The 26724-nt window shown below is 51.1% G+C and overlaps 1 protein-coding gene across 1 annotated transcript; it reads right to left on the bottom strand.

Annotated features, from left to right (window-relative positions):
- Positions 1–1042: 1042 nt before the first annotated feature.
- On the bottom strand, positions 1043–26724 carry cep131 (centrosomal protein 131). Its single transcript, XM_056430478.1, has 27 exons — positions 26547–26724; positions 25699–25896; positions 23208–23324; positions 16462–16589; positions 16187–16291; positions 15947–16105; positions 15748–15865; positions 15549–15662; positions 14724–14874; positions 14415–14509; positions 14223–14342; positions 13807–14149; positions 13088–13173; positions 12838–12996; positions 12429–12752; positions 11095–11220; positions 10844–10960; positions 9927–10029; positions 9412–9613; positions 5936–6043; positions 4343–4460; positions 4161–4235; positions 3805–3947; positions 3365–3542; positions 3089–3285; positions 2850–2910; positions 1043–2751 (listed from the first exon to the last, which is right to left on the bottom strand). Exons 1-27 carry the CDS (start codon positions 26565–26567, stop codon positions 2680–2682), a joined length of 3738 nt encoding a protein of 1245 aa, XP_056286453.1. The 5' UTR covers positions 26568–26724; the 3' UTR covers positions 1043–2679.

Raw genomic sequence — 26724 nt, 5'->3', positions numbered from 1 at the left:
TGAGTCAATGTAGAGGGAGTCAATGGGGAGTGAGTTAATGTGGAGTGAGTCAATGGGGCATGAGTCAATGTGGAGGGAGTCAATGTGGACTGAGTCAATGGATAGTGAGTCAATGTGAGTGAGTTAATGTGGAGGGAGTCAATGGAGCGTGAGTCAATGGAGAGTGAGTCAATGGAGAGTGAGTCAATGGAGTGAGTCAATGGAGAGTCAATGGAGAGTGAGTCAATGGAGAGTCAATGGAGAGTGAGTCAATGGAGAGTGAGTCAATGGAGTGAGTCAATGGAGAGTCAGTCAATGGAGTGAGTCAATGGAGAGTGAGTCAATGTAGTGAGTCAATGTAGTGAGTCAATGGAGAGTCAATGGAGAGTGAGTCAATGGAGTAAGTCAATGGAGAGTGAGTCAATGTAGTGAGTCAATGTAGTGAGTCAATGTAGTGAGTCAATGGAGAGTCAATGGAGAGTGAGTCAATGTAGTGAGTCAATGGAGAGTGAGTCAATGGAGAGTGAGTCAATGGAGAGTGAGTCAATGGAGAGTCAATGGAGAGTGAGTCAATGGAGAGTGAGTCAATGGAGAGTGAGTCAATGCCTCTCCAGCTTCTGGTTTCAATGAATTAATATCAGTTTCTTTTGTATAGCCGATTTTACAAATGAAGAATTCCCCTCAGAGGGCTTTACAGTCTGTACACATACCCTGACCTTTGACCTCACATCGGACCAGGAACAACTCCCAGGAAGATCCTGTGTGAAAGGAACCGGGCTGAAAGGAGAGAGACACGTGTGCAGCACCGCCGGCTGGAGGGAAGTAGAATAAGAGGAAGTGGGAAGTGGGAGGAGGAAGTGGGAGGAGGAAGTGGGTCAGCTCTGGACAGCATCCATATGTAGAGCGGAAACACCCCAGAGGGGTTTAACTTCCACGACCGGGACGACGAAGAAATGACAACCAGCAGCTACCAGCAGAGCGAGGGATGATGGGGGGGGGGGGGAGGAGGAGGGGGACAAACAATTGTCTTGTTGTCCCACAGACGAGGAACACAGCGCCAGTCTTCAACTCGTCTTTTCTTTTTATTCTTTTTGCTGATAGATCAGTCACCATCTCCTTCACAGTTTTATAAACATCATCTTCATCATCTTCATCATGATGAACAAACAGCAGTGTTTGAAGAGCTGGTTACACATGGAGACGTGGACCTCGACAATGACCGCTGTATACAAAGGTACAAATGAATACAAAATGTGTGTGTGTGTGAGAGACACCACGAGGGTCATCTCGGGTCACAATGGGAGGAACGCTGGCACACACACACACACACACACACAAAGGCACGTTGGCTGTTGTAGGACGGGCGTGCTGCCATCGCCGCCGTGCCAACGAGCAAACCGCGGTCGCTTCCAGTCCTTTAGGCTCCTCCCCCTCCGTTACACTTCATATGAACACTTCACATTGTGGCTGGAACGACTTCCATCAGCAGAAAGAACCCGACGACTGAATGTAAGGCGTGAGACGTCCTGCATAAACATCGAGGGAGGAACACGTCACACATGAGGTCTGATGAGGTCTAATACAGTCTAATGAGGTCCAGTGAGGTCTGATGAGGTCTGATGAGGTCCAGTTAGGTCTGATGAGGTCTGATGAGGTCTGATGAGGTCTAATGAGGTCCAGTTAGGTCTGATGAGGTCTCATGAGGTCTGATGAGGTCTCATGAGGTCTGATGAGGTCTAATGAGGTCCAGTGAGGTCTGATGAGGTCTGATGAGGTCTGATGAAGTCTGATGAGGTCTAATACAGTCTAATGAGGTCCAGTGAGGTCTGTTCACCCCCATTACAGGCTTCACTTCCAGGTTTAGGGTTCCTCCCCCCACCCCACGAGCTCATGGTGATCTGTGTGTGCGTGTGTGTCGCATGCTTTATGCCTCCTACCACATCGCTCTGTCCCAGCTCTGCCTTCTTAAGCATTCCTTCCTCCTACTTTCTCCTACTTCCTTCCTCCCATCTCCATTTCCTTTGTCCTTTGTCCTTCCTCCTACCTCCTTTTTCTTCCTCGTTCCTCTCCTCTCCTCTCCCCTCTTCTTCTTTCTTCCTCACATTCAGAAACTTCCAAAGCCTACAATCATCTGACCTCAAACCATAAGAGGTCCTGTTTTCCCTCCTCCTCTCTCCTTTCCTCTCTCCTCCAGCCTCCTGCTGCATGCGCTGTCACCTCAGTCTGTGACCAAGAAGCAAGACTTCACTGGGGCATAAACACATGACTCAGCAGATACGGGGGCACCAGCAGGTCCACTAGCTGACCCCCCCCCTCCCCCCTCCCCACCACGCAGGTTCCAGAGACATCTGGAACAGTTCTCCGTGGTCACTCTGTGGGGAACATGGAGGCATTCCTGCTCCATAGGAAGAGGGGGGGGGAGACTGGGATATACAGTCACAAAAAAATGCAGTAGTCCTCCTCTGGAAAGGGACGAAGAAGAAGAAGAAGAAGAAGAAGAAGAATTGGTGCCACCTGGTCTGTTCTTTAAAGCAGCGAAGTTCCAACACAACCCGCTCCTTCATGCCTGGGGGGCTGCAGTGAGGACCAGGTCCAGTCTCTGTTCAACCGCCTGGAGGTCCACAGGTTCAGTCTTGTCTCCAAAGATGGGGGGACGGGGACGGGGGGGGGGGGTCCAGAGAGATAAAGCCCTCCTGTCAGTCACTTCTCCAGCAGCTGCTTCCTCTGCTGCTCCCACAGGGCCTCCAGGTGATCCGCCCTCTTCACGGCAGCCTATCAGAGGAGAGGACCGGCGTTCAAACACACGCTGTCAATCACCTCGTCCAGCTGGTGTGTTGTTGTTAATCCCGCTGTGACAGAGGGGGGCTCACCTCGTGCTGCTTGCGGAGGTGACTGACCGTTTCCTCCTTCTTCAAGATGGCCGACTTCACTCTGGAAACAATCACAGACATGTAGTTGAATTGTAGATTAGATAAAAGTTCATTTGAGTTGACTGGAAGAACAAAACTCAGGAGCTAAAGATGGATAATAATAAATAGATTTGAGGATCCAGATGAATACGAGAGCTGATTGATAAATCAACGCCTGTCGGCCTAAAGCTCAGCCTCACCGTTGGTGGACCTCAGCCAGCTCCTCCTCCTTCTCCCTGGTGACTCGCTCCACCTCTAGCCGCAGCCTGGCCCGGACCTCCGACACCTCCACCTTCACGCGCCGGTTCTCCTCCTCCGTCGCCACCAGCCGCTCGGCGAACTCCTGGCGTATGACCTCCGCCAGGCCGCGGCGCTCGTCCACCAGCTTGTCCCGGGTCTGAGGGCACGGGGTGGCGGTGAGGAGAGGCCTTCAGAACGTGGTCTCCACGGTTACCGCCGGCCACCCGGCTCCTTACCCGAGCGACGTCTTGGGCCCGCTGCTCCGTCTGCCGGAGCGCGGCCTGCAGCCGGAGGAGCTCCCCCTCCGCCTCCACCTGCTGCCTCCTCAGCTCCTGCTGCTTCTCCACCGCCGTCCGCTCGGAGCGCTCCAGCTCCTTCAGCTCCGCCTCGTACTTCTCCCGCACGCGCTTCACCCTGAGGACAGAGGGACAGGGGGCCGTTGGGGGGGGGGGGGGCGTTGAAACCTCTGCAACAACGCTCATCACTCAGGTCACATGACCTCCGCCGTGCCAGAGGCGCTGTACAGACTGTGAAGCCCGACGAGGCAAATGTGTGATGCAGATATATGTAAAGAAATATAGCAATAAAGGGTTCTAAAAGCGCCCGGCCGCACTGCGCTGGCGTTCATGACAGCACACACGAGTCATGTGCTCCAGGAAGTCTCACACACACACACCTGCTGTCGGCCGCCCGGTCACACGCCTCTTTGTCCTTGCTGGTCTCCTCCTCCAGCGTCCAGATGGCCAGCTCGATCTCCTTATCTCGGCCTCGCCGCAGTTCCTCTTTGAGCTGGCGCTCGCGGCTCAGCAGCCACGCCTCCTGTGGACACAGAGCGCACGCTGTCCTCACACGAGCACACACACACACACACAGGGAATGGCCTTCGCGCCGTGGCTCGGGGGACACGCTCAAGGGCGCGGTCACACAGGTCACAGGTCACACACTCACAACACCTTCTGTAACGAGTCACACTTGTGAGGATCTCAACCAGCAACCTGTCCAGGCAGCTGGTTGAGCAGAAGAACTACGAACCTCTTTCTTCTTGTAGTTTTCTTCCCACGTCTGCTTCTCGATGTCCAGCCGTTCCTGTAGCGCCTTCACCTCCACCTGGTGGCAACACTCAGTCAGTCCTGCTCAGTGCCTGTGTGTGTGTGTGTGTGCGTGCCTGTGTATGTGTGTGTGTGTGTGTGTGTGTGATGGTGTGCACATGTCACCTGGTGCCTCCTCTCCTGCTCCTCTCGGCTCTTGTCCAGCTCTTCTCGGAGCGCCCTCCCGGCCAGAGAGCTGTTCTCCTCCAGCTGCCTGCGGAGGTCCTCCAGCTCGACGCGCTGCCTGCACCAACGAAGAAGAGCCTCATGAAGCATGCGCGATCTAAAAGGTTTCCTCTAGAGCCCACATGTTCTCTAGAGAGCCCACATGTTCTCTAGAGCCCACATGTTCTCTAGAGAGCCCACATGTTCTCTAGAGCCCACATGTTCTCTAGAGAGCCCACATGTTCTCTAGAGCCCACATGTTCTCTCTAGAGCCCACATGTTCTCTAGAGCCCACATGTTCTCTAGAGAGCCCACATGTTCTCTAGAGAGTCCACATGTTCTCTAGAGAGCCCACATGTTCTCTCTAGAGCCCACATGTTCTCTAGAGCCCACATGTTCTCTCTAGAGTCCACATGTTCTCTAGAGCCCACATGTTCTCTAGAGCCCACATGTTCTCTCTAGAGCCCACATGTTCTCTAGAGCCCACATGTTCTCTAGAGAGCCCACATGTTCTCTAGAGCCCACATGTTCTCTCTAGAGCCCACATGTTCTCTAGAGAGCCCACATGTTCTCTAGAGCCCACATGTTCTCTAGAGCCCACGTGTTCTCTATAGAGCCCACATGTTCTCTAGAGAGCCCACATGTTCTCTATAGAGCCCACATGTTCTCTCTAGAGCCCACATGTTCTCTAGAGAGCCCACATGTTCTCTATAGAGCCCACATGTTCTCTAGAGAGCCCACATGTTCTCTCTAGAGTCCACATGTTCTCTAGAGCCCACATGTTCTCTAGAGCCCACATGTTCTCTAGAGCCCACATGTTCTCTATAGAGCCCACATGTTCTCTAGAGAGCCCACATGTTCTCTAGAGAGCCCACATGTTCTCTAGAGCCCACATGTTCTCTAGAGCCCACATGTTCTCTAGAGCCCACATGTTCTCTAGAGCCCACATGTTCTCTAGAGCCCACATGTTCTCTATAGAGCCCACATGTTCTCTAGAGCCCACATGTTCTCTAGAGCCCACATGTTCTCTATAGAGCCCACATGTTCTCTATAGAGCCCACATGTTCTCTAGAGCCCACATGTTCTCTAGAGCCCACATGTTCTCTAGAGCCCACATGTTCTCTATAGAGCCCACATGTTCTCTAGAGCCCACATGTTCTCTATTGAGCCCACATGTTCTCAAGAGAGCCCACATGTTCTCTATAGAGCCCACATGTTCTCTAGAGCCCACATGTTCTCTAGAGCCCACATGTTCTCTAGAGCCCACATGTTCTCTATAGATCCCACATGTTCTCTAGAGAGCCCACATGTTCTCGAGAGCCCACATGTTCTCGAGAGCCCACATGTTCTCTAGAGCCCACATGTTCTCTATAGAGCCCACATGTTCTCTATAGAGCCCACATGTTCTCTAGAGCCCACATGTTCTCGAGAGCCCACATGTTCTCTATCCATCACTCTGCTCTGCAGGAACAGGCCGGCAGCTCTCCCCCCGTGGTCAGTGGCGACCATGACTCTCACGTCCCTCTGGTTAATGACGGTGACCTTTGACCTCACCGTGCAGCCAGCTGAGCCAGCCTCTCCTTCTCGTCGGCCACCTCCTTGTAGAGTCGCCTCCTCTGCTGCTGCAGCGACAGCTCCTCCTCCTGGAGCTGCTTCTCACACCTGACACACACAAACAAAAAAACACACACACACAAAAACACACACGCTGTTAAAATGAAGGTAAACAGGGTGTAATTCTGACCCGGTGGCAGAGAGAGAGAGAGAGAGAGTTTTATTAACTCATTAACTCCACCGGCCGCCTGCTGGACCTGTAGCATGGTGAATTAGATGATGAGTGTGAGTATGTCTTCCCACCTCTGGTTGGACAATGGAAGGAGGAGGACATCTTGCTGTCCCTGAAGACACCCCAGTTGGGGGAGTTTGAGTCTCTGTGGAGGAAAGCAGTGTACCAGATCTCTGTGAAGGTTTCTAACCTGCATTCTCTGGAGGGTGTGAGGGTGTCGAAGTGGACAGGTTTTTTTGGCAGGGGATCCTCCCCAGGGGGCAGTTGGCGGTCCCTGTACAAACCCCCTGTAGATAAAAGGACAGGAGACCTCCAGTGGAGGATTGTACATGGGGCCATAGCTACGAACCGGTATCTGGTGCACCTGGATCCGGGCTCAGGAGACGGCTGTCCTTTCTGCTCTCAGACAGAAACTATCCACCACTTGTTTGTGGAGTGCTCCAGACTGGTCAGACTTTTCAGTCGCCTGCAGGCATGGTATCAGGGCTTAGGGGAAATTTTCTCTTTTCGCCTTTTTATTTATGGTCCGAACTATTCCCAAAAACAAAAATGTGCACACACTAATCAATTTCCTCTCAGGACTGGCCAAACTGGCAATATGGAAATCCAGGAAAAACCGCATCAGAGGTGCAGGGTCAGAAGACGCAAGTCTGATGCTGACGGGGCTCCTGACCGCTCGGCTCAGGGTGGAGTTTGGTTTTTACAAACTAACAAATAAAACAGAACTGTTTGTGACATTTTGGGCGCTAAAGGACGTCCTGTGTTCAGTTAGAGGAGACGCTCTGTTCTTGAACTTATGAGTTGTTGTTCCTTACTAATGTTTTCTTGTTGATGTTTGTTTATTTGTATTTGCATTATTTTGTTTTGTAATTTTTTTGATGAACAGTATAACTGTAACCTGAAATGAATGAAAAATGAAGACACCTAGACAATCTCTCTCTCTCTCTCTCTCTCTCTCTCTCTCTCTCTCCCAGCGTGAGAGGACGTGTGGTTGTGGAGCAGGGGAGAGTTGCTTGGTTTGAAGGTGGTTTTTCCACGTTAAAGAGTGACTGGGTTAACAGGTATGTTTGCTGTGAGTGTCTGTGGGTTCACCCGACTGTCTGTGTGAGTGTGTGGGTTCACGGAGAGATTGTTTTGTGTGTCTGTGTGAGCGTTAGCGGCGAGCTAACGGGAAGCTAGCGGGGAGCTAGTCATGGAGGATATGAGTTTCCTCACGAGGGAACACGGCATTAGAGTGGCGCCGAGTTTCCCGTGCTCGGAGGAGGAGGTGGGGCTGGCAGTGGGCGACGTGGTTGGCGACGGCTGCGTGAGGTCCGCTGCCCGTATGAACGGAGCGGTGGTGCTGTTTTTAGACAGCGTGGAGAAAGTGAACGAGGTGGTGGTGTCGGGGGTGGTCATCGGTGGCATGTATGTGCCGGTGGCGCCGCTGGCCACACCGTCGGTTCGGGTCACCGTGGCCAACGTGCCTCCTTTTATACAAGAGGAGGTGATCTTAAAGGAGCTGGTGAAGCACGGGAAGGTGGTGTCCCGGTTGAGGAAGATCCTCAGGGTGGAAGTCCTCCCGGATGAAACACGTGTGGTCCCACCGAGGCATCTCTATGATCCTGAACAACAGGGAGAAGAGCTCTGCCTCCGGGTGTTCATCAGGGTGGCCGGGCACAACTACCCAATATACATCTCCTCAGGGAACGGGAGGGGCTTCATCTGTGGGCGAGAGGGGCACAGAGCCAGGGACTGCCACCGGTGGAGAGCTGCTGAGCAGAACACCAGCAGGGCGGCTCCTCGGGGGCAGAACCAGGGGCGGAGAGCACGGGGTGCACAGGGGGGAGGGGAGCAAGCAGGGACTGCAGGCACACAGAGGGGGGAGGAGAGAGAGCAGGCAGGAACTGGGGCTCCCAGCAGGATGAGGAGAGAGAGCAGGCAGAGATGGGGGGTGCCCAGCAGGTTGTGGAGGAGGAAGTGGAGGGGGGCACTGGTCCAGTCCAGCAAGGTGAGGAGGGAGAGGGGGAGATGATTACAGGCCAGCAGGGTGTGGGTGAGGAGGTAGAAGAGGAGGAGGGGAGAGAGGAGGGAGGGGCTGGTGCTGACCAAGAAGTTGAAGCGGAGAGGAGAGACGAGGGAGAAACGGTCACAGGACAGCAGGGTGAGGAAGAGGGGAGAGAAGTGGGTGGGGCTGGGGCTGAGGTGGCCCAAGAAGGTGAAGAAGAGGACAAAGGAGAGTCAGACGAAGAAAGGGAGACAGTCGTCAGGGAGGTGAGGCTGTCAGACAGTGAGGTGGACATGGAGGCGGAGGAGGAGAGCCTCAGAGTCCCCCGTTTAAAGAGGAAGTGTGGAGGAGGTGAGGGAGAGAACCCACAGGCAAAGAAGGCGACGGCGGGAAGAAGGAGGTCCAGGCCAAGGGGGGCGGAGCCGGAGACAGAGTCCAGCTCGGAGGAAGGCCCCTACGAAGATCCACACTACAGTGTGGAGGTGATTAAGGAGTTCCTCCGGAAGACCAAGCAGGAGTGGCACGTGAAGGTGGAGGACCACTTCTGCAGGGATAAGTTCTTCCTGTCCGCCACTTTCCTGACGTGCAAGGGCAAGAGAGGAGCCTTCACGCCGCAAGAGTTCTACAGGCTCAAAAAGATCCTGTGTGAACTCAACAAGGTGCTGCTGGTGGTGGACGCAGAGAGGAGGGCGAGAGGAGAGATCGAATGAAGAGGAGGAGCCAGAGCCTCAGCACTGGGAGGAGCTTCAGCCTCAAGACGGAGGGCAGGAGGCACTTCCTGTCCTCAGTGGACTTTAGTTTAGTGTCCAACACGAGCATCATGGACGTTCTCTGTTTTTTCAGGATTGGTGCTGCGTTTATGTTGTGTGTGTTGAAAATAATTTGGTTTGTTGTGGTTCAAAGCTTTCTTTGAATAAAGGTTTTTCAAAAAATCAAAAAAATCTCTCTCTCTCTCTCTCCCTCCCTCCCTCCCTCCCAAACAAGCCTCGAGGAGCAGGTAAGACTGAAGACCATGTAATGCCCTGAGCTCCACGCAGAAGGTGAAGCCGCTTCCTGTTGACTACTTCCTGTCTGACCAGGTCTGTGGGGGGATAGGAGTCCCACAGACACTAGGAGCTGCCTATGTGTGCAGCTCCTAGTGTCTTTTATCACAGAGTGTAAATTGTGTCAGATAAGTAAGGATCCAGCAGCAACATGGAGAAGAAAACCTCAAACACAGAGTCTCTGAGACATGAGCATCTGTGTCCACGTGCCCACCTCTGCTTGGCCAGCTCCCTCTCGCGGTGGCACTGCTCCTCCTTCTCCCTCTCCAGCTGCAGGCGGAGCTCCTCACACTGGCGGACGTAGCGCTGGGCCACGCGGTCGTCCGCCTGCAGCAGCTCCGCCTCGTGGAGCGTCCGCAGCTTCTTCAGCTCCTGCTTGTGCCTGGAGATCAGCTTCTGGATCTCTGGCTCCAGACCTGAGGGGGAGGACAGGACCCGGGTCACGACCCGAGGCCAGATGTTTACGGCTCGCCGGGGGGGAATGTGACCGTTCATGTCTCTGGATGAGACCGATGACTTGGCGGCAGTTTATTTCAGGTCTGAATATTGGTGTAAACAGAGGTAAATATATACATAAACAGTCACTGAGGGTTCTCGAGCTTCTCGTGGATCTTTGTTCACACGCCAGAAGAAAACTACGACCAACAGCGGACCAGCTGGTTTACTGGGCGTCTTTGAGTGAGACCCTGAGGTCACATGTCCTGAGGTCACATGTCTTGTCTGCTGCACCTTTCACGGTGATCTCTTTGATCTTCTTGGTTTTCTCGTCGATCCATTTCTCCCGGCGGATCTTCTCCGTGGCGCTCATCAGCTCTTTGAGCTTCTTGATTTCCTGTGGAAGGTAAAGGATGGAGGGGGTTGGCGTCATGGCGTCTGCACACGTTACTCATGTAGAGACTGTGTTTCCCAAGGTGAAGTCGTAACACCAGGAGGATCAAACTCATGAAGCCAACAGCACCCAGTGAGTTCGACATGGAGATGAATGAGAAAGACTCACATGCAGACAGAGCGTCCAACAGAGACACACGAGAGACAGGATGAGAGAGCGATGGGCCACGGAGGGGCAGAACAAAAGAGTTACCTCGCACAAGGGACCCAGAATTTGCCACACCTAAAAGCAGGATAAAAAAACAGATATATAGAAAGGACAGAGGAGGAGGACGAGGACGAGGAGAAGGAGAAGGAGAAGAAGAAGAAGAAGAAGAAGAAGAAGAAGAAGAAGAAGGAAAGCGAGAGAAGACAGTTAACCAAAGCAGCCAGAAGGTTCCGCAACACGATGCAGAGCAGAACGTGAGGAGCAGAACGTGAGGAGCAGAATGTGAGGAGCAGAACGTGAGGAGCAGAACGTGAGGAGCAGAACGTGAGGAGCAGAACGTGAGGAGCAGAACGTGAGGAGCAGAACGTGAGGAGCAGAATGTGAGGAGCAGAACGTGAGGAGCAGAACGTGAGGAGCAGGACGTGAGGAGCAGAACGTGAGGAGCAGAACGTGAGGAGCAGAACGTGAGGAGCAGAACGTGAGGAGCAGAATGTGAGGAGCAGAACGTGAGGAGCAGAACGTGAGGAGCAGAACGTGAGGAGCAGAACGTGAGGAGCAGAACGTGAGGAGCAGAACGTGAGGAGCAGCCCACGAGCTCCTTGTCGCTCACCAGGTCGTGTTGCTCCTGCAGCTGTGAGATCTTCTTGGTGTACTTGTGGTCCACAGTCTGCAGCTCTCCAACCACGCCCTCACAGCGCTCACCCAACTGCTTCTTATCCTGGATCAGCTGGACACACACAGGATCTCAACCAGAGACGAAGGAGAGAGGGGAGAGGAGAGAGGATAGAGAGCGGAGAGGAGAGAGGAGAGAAGAGAGAGTGGAGAGAAGAGGAGAGAGGAGAGGAGAGGTGTCTTCTCTACCTGATCGATGAAGGAGAGGTGCCTCTGGATGGTGGCTTCATACTGGTCCCTCTGCAGCTGGAAGCTGCGGCCCAGCTCCTTCTCCGTCTCCTTCACGTGTCTCACGGTGAGCGCCCTCTGCTGGCCCTGCAGCACAGGTGAGGTCATCGTTACAGCGGTAACCGCTGTGTTTCCTCACCAGTGAGGTCATCGTTACTGCGGTAACCGCTGTGTTTCCTCACCAGTGAGGTCATCGTTACTGCGGTAACCGCTGTGTTTCCTCACCAGTGAGGTCATCGTTACTGCGGTAACCGCTGTGTTTCCTCACCAGTGAGGTCATCGTTACTGCGGTAACCGCTGTGTTTCCTCACCAGTGAGGTCATCGTTACTGTGTTTCCTCACCAGTGAGGTCATCGTTACTGCGGTAACCGCTGTGTTTCCTCACCAGTGAGGTCATCGTTACTGCGGTAACAGCTGTGTTTCCTCACCAGTGAGGTCATCGTTACTGCGGTAACAGCTGTGTTTCCTCACCAGTGAGGTCATCGTTACTGCGGTAACCACTGTGTTTCCTCACCAGTGAGGTCATCGTTACTGCGGTAACCGCTGTGTTTCCTCACCAGTGAGGTCATCGTTACTGCGGTAACAGCTGTGTTTCCTCACCAGTGAGGTCATCGTTACTGCGGTAACCGCTGTGTTTCCTCACCAGTGAGGTCATCGTTACTGCGGTAACCGCTGTGTTTCCTCACCAGTGAGGTCATCGTTACTGCGGTAACAGCTGTGTTTCCTCACCAGTGAGGTCATCGTTACTGCGGTAACCACTGTGTTTCCTCACCAGTGAGGTCATCGTTACTGTGTTTCCTCACCAGTGAGGTCATCGTTACTGTGGTAACCGCTGTGTTTCCTCACCAGTGAGGTCATCGTTACTGTGGTAACCACTGTGTTTCCTCACCAGTGAGGTCATCGTTACTGTGTTTCCTCACCAGTGAGGTCATCGTTACTGTGGTAACCGCTGTGTTTCCTCACCAGTGAGGTCATCGTTACTGTGGTAACCGCTGTGTTTCCTCACCAGTGAGGTCATCGTTACTGTGGTAACCGCTGTGTTTCCTCACCAGTGAGGTCATCGTTACTGTGTTTCCTCACCAGTGCGGTCATCGTTACTGCGGTAACCGCTGTGTTTCCTCACCAGTGAGGTCATCGTTACAGCGGTAACAGCTGTGTTTCCTCACCAGTGAGGTCATCGTTACTGCGGTAACAGCTGTGTTTCCTCACCAGTGAGGTCATCGTTACTGCGGTAACAGCTGTGTTTCCTCACCAGTGCGGTCATCGTTACTGCGGTAACCGCTGTGTTTCCTCACCAGTGCGGCCTGCAGCATGTTGACTGCACGCTTCTTCTCCTCCAGCTGCAGCTTGATCCTCGTCATGGAGCCGGCGACCTGGGCGGCGGTGGCGGAGGCCTGCTCCACGCCTGCCAGCTCCTCCTCCTCCACGGCCTGCGAGCGCCCCGAGGTCACCGAGCGCGGCCTCTCCTGCTCCGACCTCTCCATCTCATCCAGGAAGCTCATGATGCTCTGCAGCTTGGCCTCGGACAGCAGGGCGCCCCCGTCGGGCAGCGCGGGGTGCAGGCCCAGCTGGCCGTGGCGCTCCAGGTTGTCGGTGGTCAGAGAGGTGGAGTCTCCGTCCTTCAGGTGGAGATGCAGGTGTGAGTGGTGTTGTCGCTACATGAACAGCGATCAGCTTCATCGCTAAGACCTGAACACTGAACACCTCGTCGATCCAGGCGTATTTCTCCTTGTTGTAGCTCTTCGACTGCGACGGCCTCTCTGGCTCCTCCCCCTCCAGCAGCTTCAGGGTGTCCAGCAGCTCGGTGAGGGTGCTCTTGGACCGCCGCTGGTCCTCCACGCTCACAGACCTGTGCAGGATCTCCTGCAGCACGGAGACAACCGGCAGGCTTTAGAAGGACGGAGCGGTTATCGTTCAGAAGTCCGTGAAGAGCAGCCGGCTTCCGGTTCTTCACCTGGGAACACGGGGAACCTCTGAGGCGGGACGCCGCTGGGGACGCGGCTCTGGAGCCGGAGAGGTCCCCCACCTGCAGACCGGAGTCTGCAAACATTGAAACCACGAGACCGTGAGCCAGAGAGGAGACGAGACCCAGACACGGTCTCACTGTCCTCTGCATTCACACCGGACTGACGCTGGTCTCTGTCGCGCGACCACGGAGGAGACATGGACAGCAGCGGAGTGAGACACAAGATCTAGAGTCTGAACCAGAGGAGAGGTCTAGAGCAGCACCTGTGTTGTTGTTGTCAATAAGCCCACCTGTGTTGTTGTTGTCAATAAGCTCACCTGTGTTGTTGTCAATAAGCCCACCTGTGTTGTTGTTGTCAATAAGCTCACCTGTGTTGTTGTTGTCAATAAGCTCACCTGTGTTGTTGTTGTCAATAAGCCCACCTGTGTTGTTGTTGTCAATAAGATCACCTATGTTGTTGTCAATAAGCTCACCTGTTGTTGTTGTCAATAAGCCCACCTGTGTTGTTGTCAATAAGCCCACCTGTGTTGTTGTTGTCAATAAGCTCACCTGTGTTGTTGTTGTCAATAAGCTCACCTGTGTTGTTGTTGTCAATAAGCTCACCTGTGTTGTTATCAATAAGCCCACCTGTTGTTGTTGTTGTCAATAAGCCCACCTGTGTTGTTATCAATAAACTCACCTGTTGTTGTTGTTGTCAATAAGCCCACCTGTGTTGTTGTTGTCAATCAGCTCACCTGTGTTGTTGTTGTCAATCAGCTCACCTGTGTTGTTGTTGTCAATAAGCCCACCTGTGTTGTTGTCAATCAGCTCCCCTGTGTTGTTGTTGTCAATAAGCCCACCTGTGTTGTTGTCAATCAGCTCCCCTGTGTTGTTGTTGTCAATAAGCCCACCTGTGTTGTTGTCAATCAGCTCCCCTGTGTTGTTGTTGTCAATCAGCTCACCTGTGTTGGTGGCTTTCACACCTGTGGGTGACGTCGGGCTGCTGTTGCCGGCTGAGCTCCTGATCTTCCTCCTGCGCTCCACGCCCGCTCGTCTCTCCAGCTGCAGCTCCTGTAACGGACCACCAGGGGGAGCCGTCAGCCGAGAGCCGCGACGCCGCGTGGCTCGACGGCGCAGTACGTACCTCAGGTGTGTCCACCTGGGCGGCGGCGAGGAGGAGGCGGGCTTTCTCGTTCCGGATCAGTTTCCTGTCGTCGTGCTGATGCTGCTGCACCAGGCACACGTCGACCCCCACCCGCTCCTCCTGGGGGGAAACGTGTCACACGTCAGGGGACAGGGGGGGGGGGCGGGGAGGAAGTGGAGAGCGCAGACTCACCTGAGAACACGGAGAGCCTCTGTGATTGGACGAAGCCGGGGAAATGGCCCTGAAGCTCAGCTCAATCAAGTCCGCTGTAACTCTCAAGTTGGACTCTGTGGAGACAGAAATCAACTGTTCAGTTTATTTTGACAGCCCAATATCACAAATTACAAATTCCCCTCAGAGGGCTTTACATCTGTACACATAGACATCCCTGACCTTTGACCTCACATCACAACATCCATGTACGAGATACCACAAGCTCTACAAGGACAACAGACTTTAAACTGCAGATGATCGCACATGACTGAAGGTGGAGGTACTGACCCGTGTTCTGAGCCTTCCCGTCAGCGGGCGACATCGGGCCCACCGACGTGTTGTTGGTGGGAGGCGGCTTCCTGCGTCCGACCGCGCCCGTCGGCCTCAGACTCTCCAGCTCCTCCTCAGCTGCCCGCTGAGCTCTTTTCTGCTGCAGCTCCTGAACACACCACCAGAGGGAGACACTGGACAATGTCGTGAGCCGCATCGTCCAGGGGAACGTCAGCAACGATGTTTCACCGGTCGGTGAGGATCAAGAGCGTAACCTAATGAAGGAGGTCCCAGACTACTGAGCGGCTGCCTTGACTTTTAGCTTGAGAGGAGGCGGGGTTGGAGGCGGGATTGGAGGTGGGGATGGAGGCGGGGTTGGAGGCGGGGTTGGAGGTTGGGTTGGAGGCGGGGTTGGAGGTGGGGATGGAGGTGGGGATGGAGGCGGGGTTGGAGGTGGGGATGGAGGTGGGGTTGGAGGCGGGGTTGGAGGCGGGGATGGAGGCGTGGTTGGAGGCGGGGATGGAGGCGGGATTGGAGGCGGGGATGGAGGCGGGGATGGAGGTGGGGTTGGAGGTGGGGTTTGAGGCGGGGATGGAGGCGTGGTTGGAGGTGGGATTGGAGGTGGGGATGGAGGCGGGGATGGAGGCGGGATTGGAGGCGGGGATGGAGGCGGGGTTGGAGGTGGGGTTTGAGGCGGGGATGGAGGCGTGGTTGGAGGTAGGGTTGGAGGTGGGATTGGAGGCGGGGTTGGAGGCGGGGTTGGATCCACTGTTTTAGGATTACAGGTCCGTAGTTTATGGCGGTGCAGCACTAAACCTGCTGGAGGTCCATGAGAGCTGGTACCTGGATGGCCGCCAGGCGGGCGAGGCGAGCTTTCTCCTCACGAATCCGCTTCCTGTCCTCGTCTCTTCTCTGTTGCTCCGGGCGACGGTCCTCGTCCGTCCTCTCCTCCCACTCCTAAAGAATGGAACGATGGAGATATCGTGACAATGGAGACATTGTAAAGAGAGAGAGCGTGACTACACCGAGGATGCATTGATACCTTTCTTTTACTGGCCAGGATGCGTTTGAGTGCCGCCTGGTTGCTGTGCTGCCGGTTGCCGTGGCGTCGGTACCAGCGCTGGATGGTGACCGCCGACTGGTTCACCTGCTGGATGAACCTTCACACACAGAGCAGCTGCTGTGAGAACGGGAACGCCGTCGGGCAGCGAAGCACAGCGCAAGCGGCGCAGCGCCCTGACCTCTCGGCCTCCTCCTCGGTGACCTCCCTCCTCCGAGAAGGGGCGGGGCTCACTGAGGATTGGTGGTTGGAGGACGTGGAGGAGAAATTCTTCTGCGACTTGGTCAGGGAGCTGCTGTCCTGGGACACCTCGTCGTTGGCCGTGGCCTTCAGGATGTTACTGGAAGAAAAGAACAAAACGTTACAACGAACAACTGTGACCGCCGTACGCTCACCTGTCCGTGGTCGTGTCAGGACGCACTTAAAGGACGGCCTCTGGTTGGAGCTCTTGGGCGTGAGAGGCTTCTCAGAGTAGTTGTTGTGTAAGATGGTGGTGACGGAGTTCCCCACAGCTCCCTTGTTGCTCCTGGGAGACACACAGACACCAGACCGCTGGTGGTCAGCACGACACTCACACTCAGTGGGCAGCTGGAAGCCCTCACGGCAGAATCAGCAGGTTTGAAATGTGAGAAGCAGGTGCAGTCGTGCAAGTCGCCGCTGTTCTACCTGTGTGTGTGTGTGTGAGCCGCTGCCCACCTGTTGTTGGCGGTGAAGGTGGCAGCCAGAGCGATGCCCGTCTCTCTCCTCCTCGGCCCGGTGGGAGAGTCCACGCTGCCGGTGCTGCGGGGGCCGAACTGCAGGGAGGAGGCTCGGGGCTGGTCGTCCTGGGAGACCGGACACACACCCGTTACCACGGCAACATGAAACATTGACAAACCTTCAACTCTATTTGTATGTCTGGAATGGAGGAAAGTGTATTAAAACTCAGCTATGACTTTCAGAGACAGACAATATGATGTATATGAAATGTCTCTTCTGTAACATATAACGTATAATGTATAACGTATAACGTAGAACGTAAAATGTAGAATGTATAACGTAGAATGTATAACGTATAATGTAGAATGTATAACGTATAATGTATATTGTCGAATGTATAACGTATAACGTAGAATGTATAACGTAGAACGTAGAATGTATATTGTAAAACGTAGAATGTATAACGTAGAATGTATAACGTAGAATGTATAACGTAGAAGTATAACGTAGAATGTATATTGTATAACGTAGAATGTAGAATGTATAACGTAGATTGTATAACGTAGAATGTATAACGTAGAATGGATAACATAAAATGTAGAATGTATAACGTAGAATGTATAACGTAGAATGGATAACATAAAATGTAGAATGTATAATGTAGAACAGGGGTCCCCAACCCCCGGGCCGCGGAAAAAAAAGTGAATAAATAAAGTTTTACATTTTTTTTTTTAATCAGTCGGAAAAATATATTATTTTGAAAAAGGACCGGATCCACCCATGTGTCTGAGTCGCGTTTAGGAGTCTTAAAGTTCGGGTTTATCGCTGCAGGCGAGTCTCACGCGCCGAACCCTCTGCTGGCGGCACAGTGACAAAGAATCTTCAAACAGATTCAACCTGCTCAATGAATTCTGTCACTTCAGGGAAATGACAACTGTTTTCAAGTTGGCCGATGAAGTCTCTGCTGTGTGGGCGAGTGAACAGCGGAATATTCTCCATGTTTCAGACGTTGACCGGGTGGAAGAGGCTTTTCAAAGAGTTTGAGCGGTACTCCAACCACAAAAGACCCGACTGCAAAAGAATAGACCTGCAACCCATTTGTAAACAAACCCACCCGGTGAATCGAACCCGTCCGAGCAAGAAGAACATGTGTTGGACATGCAAATGACGGTGGCCTTAAGGGACATTTCACACAACAACTGCCTGTTCTAATGACAGCGACCAGAACTCGGTTAGAGCAGCGGACCAAACACACGTCTGTGTCGCCGTCTCCATCAGCGGCTGCTGCAGGTAAACAAGCACGGCTCACACTCATTCGGCGTAATGATGAGTTGTAGTTTTGGCACTTCATGCCCTTCGTATAATTGTATGACGTCATATTTATTACGTCATTTATATTGCCGGTCCGTGAAAATAATTTCTGACACGGAACCGGTCCGTGGCTCAAAAAAGGTTGGGGACCGCTGATGTAGAATGTATAACGTAGAATGTTAAATGTATAACATAGAATGTAGAATGTAGTAGAATGTATAACATAGAATGTAGAATGTATAACGTAGAATGTATAATGTAGAATGTATAACATAGAATGTATAACGTAGAATGTAGAACATAGAATGTATAACATAGAATGTAGAATGTATAACGTAGAATGTAGAATGTATAACATAGAATGTAGAATGTATAACGTAGAATGTATAACATAGAATGTATAACATAGAATGTAGAATGTATAACGTAGAATGTATAACGTAGAATGTATAATGTAGAATGTATAACGTAGAATGTATAATCTATAACGTAGAATGTATATTGTATAACGTATAATGTATAACGTAGAATGTATAACGTAGAATGTATATTGTATAACGTATAACGTAGAATGTATATTGTATAACGTAGAATGTATAACGTAGAATGTATATTGTATAACGTAGAACGTATAATGTAGAATGTATAACGTATAATGTATATCGTAGAATGTATAACGTATAATTTAGAATGTAGAACGTATAACGTAGAATGTATATTGTATAACGTATAATGTATAACGTAGAATGTATAACGTAGAATGTATAACGTAGAATGTATAACGTAGAATGTATAACGTAGAATGTATAACGTAGAATGTATATTGTATAACGTAGAATGTATAACGTAGAATGTATAACGTAGAATGTATATTGTATGACGTAGAATGTATAACGTATAATGTAGAACGTAGAATGTTAAATGTGTCACGTAGAATGTATAACATAGAATGTAGAATGTATAACATAGAATGTATAACGTAGAATGTATAACATAATGTATAACGTAGAATGTATAACATAGAATGTATAATGTAGAATGTATAATGTAGAACATAGAATGTAGAATGTATAACATAGAATGTATAACGTAGAATGTATAACGTAGAATGTATAACATAATGTATAACGTAGAATGTATAATGTAGAATGTATAATGTAGAACATAGAATGTATAACATAGAATGTATAACATAGAATGTATAACATAGAATGTATAACGTAGAATGTATAACATAGAATGTATAACGTAGAATGTATAACATAGAATGTAGAATGTATAATGTAGAATGTATAACGTAGAATGTATAACGTAGAATGTATAACGTAGAATGTATAACATAGAATGTAGAATGTATAACGTAGAATGTATAACGTAGAATGTATAACGTAGAATGTATAACGTAGAATGTATAATGTATAACATAGAATGTAGAATGTATAACGTAGAATGTATAACGTATAACGTAGAATGTATAATGTATAACGTATAACGTAGAATGTATAACGTAGAATGTATAACGTATATTGTATAACGTAGAATGTATAACGTAGAATGTATATTGTATAACGTAGAATGTATAACGTATAATGTATATCGTAGAATGTATAACGTATAATTTAGAATGTAGAACGTAGAATGTATATTGTATAACGTATAATGTATAACGTAGAATGTATAATGTATAACGTAGAATGTATAACGTAGACTGTATAATGTATAACGTAGAACGTATAACGTAGAATGTATAATGTATAACGTAGAATGTATATTGTATAACGTAGAATGTATAACGTAGAATGTATATTGTATAACGTAGAATGTATAACGAGCAATGTATAACGAAATGTATAACGTAGAATGATAAATGTAATAGAATGTATAATGTATAACGTAGAATGTAGAACGTAGAATGTTAAATGTGTCACATAGAATGTATAACATAGAATGTAGAACGTACAAGAATATATAAGATGGCGCGGCTGTGTCCAGACGCCGTCGAGGTAGCTCCGCGGAGATTGTGCACTCTTTTAGTTTTTGTGTTTATTTTTAATGTTTTCTTTGCCACAAACACATCGGCACTAACAGCATACGACCACAGCACACTTTTGGACATAAACTTTTGTGCAAAACAAGGGTTTTTGTCCACTTTTTCCATCGATCCAGCGTGGCCGGCAGAGATCGTACGAGCGAACCACATCAACAACAGTGGAGCCGCTACTACGGGAGACGAAAAACATCGAGGAACGGAGCGAATTCGAACAGACTGAGAGTTCAAGCCCACCGTCCACCTCTGCCCAGCATCCTTCTTGCTAACGCCCAGTCTCTGGAAAATAAGATGGATGATGTTAGGGCAAGGATCAGATTCCAACGGGACATGAGGACTGTAACATCTTTTGTCTGACGGAAACATGGCTGACCTCGCTGGTGCCGGATCGAGTCATATGCCCAACCGAGTCCTTCTCTGTTTTCCGCAGACAGAACGGAAGAGTCTGGTAAATCTAAGGGTGGAGGGGTTTGTTTCATGACTAACAACATGTGGTGCACCCCAAGAACATTAAGACTCTTTCGCCCTGCTCGCTTAACCTGGAACATCTGACGATCTCATGCCATCCATTCTACCTTCCCGGAGTTCAGCTCGGTCATCACCACAGCCGCTACATTCCACCACAAGCGGACACCGACGAGCACCATCGGACCTACATGATGTGTTATGTCGGCATCAGAACAAGTATCCCGACGCGCTGTGGTGGTGGCTGGGGACTTTAACAGGGCAAACCTAAAAAGTCATGCCGAACTTTCACCAGCACATTACGGTGCTACCAGAGGAAAGAACGTTGGACCACTGCTATACGCCATTCAAGAGAGGCTACAAGGCTGTCTCTCTCCTCCGTTCGCAAATCAGACCATGCCGCCATTTTTCTGCTTCCGAGTACCGACAAAAGATCGCGGGAAGCGGTAGTGACGAGGAACGAACGCGGTGGTCTGACCAATCAGAGGCTGAGCTACAGGACGCTCATGCGGTCGCCGACTGGGACATGATCCAATCCAGTTCCAGTGACGTCAGCGAGTATGGAAGTAGCAATGAGCCTCATAGCAACGCTAGCGGACACCATCGTCCCCACGGTAAAAGTTAGGGTCTTTCCTAACCAAAAGCCGTGGGTTGATAGATCCATCCGTGAAGCTGTGACGCCTGCACTGCTGCCTATAACTCCGGTCTTGTATCCGGCAACATGGACGAGTACAAGGCAGCGGTCCATGGACTGAGGAGGGCGGTGAAGGACGCCAAAAGGAGGTACCGAGACAGAGTGGAATCACAGATGGAGCAGCGCGACACCAGGCGCCTATGGCAGGGGCTACGGACTATCACAGACTACCAGAGCAGACCCGCAAGAATGGTGAGTGCCGACGCATCCCTAGCGGACGACCTGAACTCATTTTATGCACGGTTTGAGGCTAGCAACAACAGCGTAGCTCGGCTAACAACAACACCGTTAGCGTGAGCGAGGTGAGTTCTACCGCTGGGGATGAACACACACTCTCTGTGACCGAGCACAGTGTGAGGAGGGCTCTGTTGAGGGTGAACACCAGGAAAGCTGCAGGTCCAGATGGCATATCTGGGCGAGTACTGAAGACCTGTGCTAATCAGCTAGCTCCAGTGTTCACCACAATATTCAACCTCTCGCTGGCTGAGTCCGTGGTCCCCGCCTGCTTCAAGAGATCCACTATTGTCCCTGTGCCCAAGAATGCTTCTCCAGCATGTATGAATGACTACCGACCGTGGCCCTCACCTCGGTGGTCATGAAATGCTTTGAGAGGCTGATAAAGGACTACATCTGCGCCTTCCTCCTTCCTCCATGGACCCGCTTGCAGTTTGCTTATCGCCCAAACAGATCCACAGATGATGCTGTCTCCCAGGTACTGCACACCACACTCTCTCATCTGACAGCCAGAGGGGGCTATGTGAGACTGCTGTTCATTGATTATAGTTCAGCCAACACCATAGTCCCTCCAGACTGGCCGGCAAGCTGATTGAGCTGGGACTGAACACCCCTGTGTGCTTGATCCTGGACTTCCTGACCGCCAGGCCACAGGTGGTCAGGGTGGGCAGACACACCTCCAAATCCCTCACCCTGAACACAGGATCCCCCAGGGTTGCATCCTCAGCCCCTACTGTACTCCTGTACACACATGACTGTGTGGCCAGGTTCAGCTCCAACACCTTCATCAAGTTTGTGGATGACACAGTGGTGGTGGGCCTGATCTCCGACAACGACGAGAAGGCCTACCTGGAGGAAGTTGCTGATCTGTCACCTGGTGCCAGGACAACAGCCTCATCATGAATGTCACCAAAACTAAGGAGCTGATTGTGGACTTTAGGAGGGTACAACAACAGAGGACGACTCACCACTGGGGATTAACGGACTACTGTGGAGAGGGTGAGCGGGTATAAATACCTGGGAGTCCACATCACCGAGGATCTGACATGGTCAACGAACACAGACACTCTGGTGAGAAAGGCAAGGCAGCGCCTACCACCTCAGGCAGCTGAGGAAATTTAAAGTTTCCCAGAGGATCCTTCAGTCCTTCTACTCTGGAGTTGTAGAGAGCGCCTGACAGGAAGCATCACAGCCTGGTTTGGCAACTGTCCGCCAGGACAGGAAGGCTTCAGAGAGTAGTGCTCGCTGAACGCACTATTGAACCACTCCCACCCTGCAGGACTTGTACACCAGGAGGTGCAGAACCAGAGCCGCAGGATCATGAAGGATCCTCACCACCCCAACAACAGACTGTTTCAGCTGTTGGCGGTCAGGCAGGCGCCTCCGTAGTCACGCTGCAAGAACAGAGAGACTGAGACGGAGTTTCTTTCCTCAGGCCATCAGGATTGTGAACTCCGACCTCACCAGGACCCCCACATAGACCCCCACACAACTGCCCCTCTTAGGCACACACACACACACACACACACACACACACACACACACACACACACACACACACACACACACACACACACACACACACACACACACACACACACACACACACACACACACACACACACACACACACACACACACACACACACTTACTGTAAATACTGTGTTGTTTTTTATTGTAAATAGTGTGTACTTGTTGCCCTTGCACATTCCTGCTGAGCATTGCCACTTTCATTTCACTGCACACCCTGTGTGTGTATGTGACAAATAAAACATCTTGAATCTTGAATCTTGAGAATGTATAACGTAGAATGTATAACATAGAATGTATAACATAGAATGTATAACGTAGAATGTATAACATAGAATGTAGAATGTATAACGTAGAATGTATAACATAGAATGTAGAATGTATAACGTAGAATGTATAACGTAGAATGTATAATGTATAATGTAGAATGTAGAACGTATGCTCTGTGGTGGCCAAAGTACCAGGATGTTCCATGTGGTTCTGTCCGGGGAGGCTCTGCTGAGGCCGGACTGTTTCTTGTGTCCGTCCGAGCTGTCGAACAGCGCCAAGTAGTGCTGGTTCTGGTCCTGGTTCTGGTCCTGACTGGGAACACACAAGGCAGTCCGGCTTAGCCCAGTGTTTATGTACACGAGCAAAGACAAACTACGTGCCAGTAGTACAGTCGTAGGAGGAGGAAGAGTACAACATATATATATGAGGGCTGTGAAACGATTACAAATGTTAATCAAATTAATCACGGGTTTCTGTGGATTAATCATGATTAATCACATATTACCGATATTCTCGGTATATTTTTGTGAGAACATAAAGATTTATGACAAAAGACGGATATATACATTTATACATTATTTTTTTATTCATAAAAAACAAAACAATGGTGCTGCAACTCATCAGTTATTTATCAGTTCTCTTCCATGTGGAACATTAATATATCTTCATCCTCAACAGAATGTTTAAACAGAACATGTTTCTCTTGTTTGTCCACCATGAACTCCACCATGATGCAGCCTGAAGGCCTCTCGTCTTCCTCTCGCAGCTGCTGAGGCAAACTGACTGTGGTTTCTTCATGAACTGGGCCGTGATGAAAGGGGCGGGGACATTCTATTGAGCCCTAGAGGTGAAACTCTTGGACCGGCCAAGACGGACGAAAGCGAAAGCGTTGGTCAAGAATGTTTTCATTCATCAAGAACGAAAGTCGGAGGTTGGAAGACGATCAGATGCCGTCGTAGTTCCGACCATAAACGATGCCGACTAGCGATCCGGCGGCGTTACTCCCATGAGCCGCCGGGCAGCGACCGGGAACCAACGTCTTTGGTTGCAAAGCTGAAACTTAAAGGAATTGACGGAGGGCACCAGCAGGAGTGGAGCTGCGGCTTCATGTGACTCAACAGGGGAAACCTCACCGACACGGACAGGTGGACAGGTTGACAAGTGCAAGTGACTTTTGTTTTGCTCCGTCCCGAAGCGCCACACACACACACACAGCTCTGCGGCGCGCGAGACGGAGAGCCGAGAAGAGTTAACGCGACACGTAGAGACAGAGTGACATGCTGCTGTAGAGACGACCAACAACAGACGTTTAGTTTAATACAAGAACAAAGACGTGCGGGCGGAGATGTCAGGGGGGCGGGACAATTTTTTTAAATGTCATGCGATCTCCCAATACTACCTTAACGATCTCCCAATACAACCTTAACGATCTACCAACACTACGCCGCGATCGACTGGCAGGTCGCGATCGACGTGTTGAGACCCTGATCTACAGGAAGTAAAAGTCGTAACAAGGTTTCCGTAGGTGAACCTGAGGAAGGATCATTACCGATGAACAGACCGTCTGCAGGAGAGCGGACAGAGTTCAGCCTGAAGAGGTGGAGGAAGCTCATTCTGCGCATGCGTTAAATGCGTTAAAAAAACTAACTAATTAATCCTGTAATTTAATCATAACGTGTTAACGCGTTATTTTTCACAGCACTAATATATATATATATATATATATATATATATATATGTTTGCACTGTCTTTTTCTTTGAAGCGTGTTTGTCTTGTTCCTCTTTAAAGCACACGGGCTTCGTGGTGCACAACACACGACTCATCACCACCACACACAGAGGCTTTGGGGAGATTAAAGGTTGTAATGACAGCTGCAGACATGGGACCTGACCCCCCCCCCCCCCACACACACACACGACCTGCCATCCATCCTCCACAGAGCCAAACCCTCCTCCACCAGGCAGATGCAGGCTGACCTCTGGTCTGACCTCTGGTCTGACCTCTGACGCTCTGTGTGCTGCGCAGGGTGTCTGGAGAAGTGTGTAAATGAGGGGCGGGGGGTGAAGCCAGCTGGCCCAATGAGAAGCAATCTGACAACACAATTCAGGCAGCGCATTCCTCTGCTGTCTGCTTCACGAGAAAGGAGGAGGAGGAGGAGGAGACCCAATGACAGCCCTGAGAGACTTGGAGAGGGTGTCGTGGCATTTAGAGAGTCTTTACATTTAAAGCCCCTCTGCATCCTCAGAGGGGGGGGGGGGCAGCTGCCAGACAATAGAACCAGAGCGTGCACACACACTTCTCTTTTCACCGGCTCCTGGTGGTGGTAACCTGACCCTCCTCCCAGCTGCTGCTCCTGCAGGAGACGCTCCGCTCGGAAAGTTCCGGCTGGCGCTCCTTCTCCTTCTCTCTTTACTTTCCAGAAACACGTCCTTCATATTTCAGACGAGTGTGTGTGTGCATGTCACTCTCACGCTCTCCGTCACTCTCACACGTCACTCTCACGTCACTCTCACGTCACTCTCACGTGCACACGTCACTCTCACGTCACTCTCACGTCACTCTCACGTCACTCTCACGTCACTCTCACGTCACTCTCACGTCACTCTCACGTGCACACGTCACTCTCACACGTCACTCTCACGTCACTCGTCACTCCTTGGTGGCCGTCGGCGGTCCCTCACCAGGGTGTTGCGTTTCCCTCTGCCGTCGCCGGCCACACACACCGACACCGACCGAGAGAAGCACTTCCCCGGCGACGCGCTGCCGGGCCTCCTGGACACGGCGAGCTGGGAGCCGGACAGGCTGAGGTCCAAGGCGTCGCCGGGGACAACGGTGGGGATGGAAGAGGGGCTGCGTGTCGGGTGCATCCTCTGAACAACCTGAGAGGAGAGAGGATTCAAGATGAGACTCAACGGCCACGGGTACCTGTGGAGTCTGCCACAGCCATACAGGAAGTAACGGCCACTCCCCCTCGACTGTTTTCTCTCCTGGGTAAACAACAACAACAACAACACGCTGGACTCGTCAGGTTCACCGAGGCCACCAGGACCTGAGGAAGCAGCTCTCCTCAGACACACTGGTCCGACACTCCTGTGAGTGTGTGTGGGAGTGAGAGTGTGTGTGTCTGTAAGTGTCTATGTGTGTGTGTGCGTGTGAGTGTGTGGGAGTGAGAGTGTGTGTGTCTGTAAGTGTCTATGTGTGTGTGTGCGTGTGTGTTAGCTCTGCTAGCTAACAACTCGTCTCCCCATCAGTGAAGCGTGACAACAACAACAACAACAACTATATCTGTCGTCGTGAGCATAACATTATTGACAAGCTAGCAATTGGTACGACCGTTACTAACGGTCATTTAACCGCTACAAACGGTCATTAAACCGTTACTAACGGTCACTAACCGCTACTAACGGTCACTAACCCGTTACTAACGGTCACTAACCCGCTACTAACGGCCATTAAACCGCTACTAACGGTCACTAACCCGCTACTAACGGCCATTAAACCAGTACTAAGTCCATATAAAGTTGGTTACCTTATTGGCTGTCGACGTCATTCCAATACGACGACGTTTTTCTCTGGTCGTGACTCCGTTGTTCAGAAGTGAAGAGGAAACGCTCCGGCTGACCGTTTAAAGTCCTGCCGGCTCCATCGTTCCGGTCGCGGGTTCGAGTCCTGACTCCCAGTGAAAGTCCTCAGTGGACAAACGACCA

This window comes from Pseudoliparis swirei, chromosome 13 (genome assembly GCF_029220125.1).
Source record: "Pseudoliparis swirei isolate HS2019 ecotype Mariana Trench chromosome 13, NWPU_hadal_v1, whole genome shotgun sequence".
Taxonomy (NCBI): Eukaryota; Metazoa; Chordata; class Actinopteri; order Perciformes; family Liparidae; genus Pseudoliparis; species Pseudoliparis swirei.
Note: the sequence above shows the minus strand (reverse complement) of the source record. Positions and strands in the feature narration are given on the sequence as shown.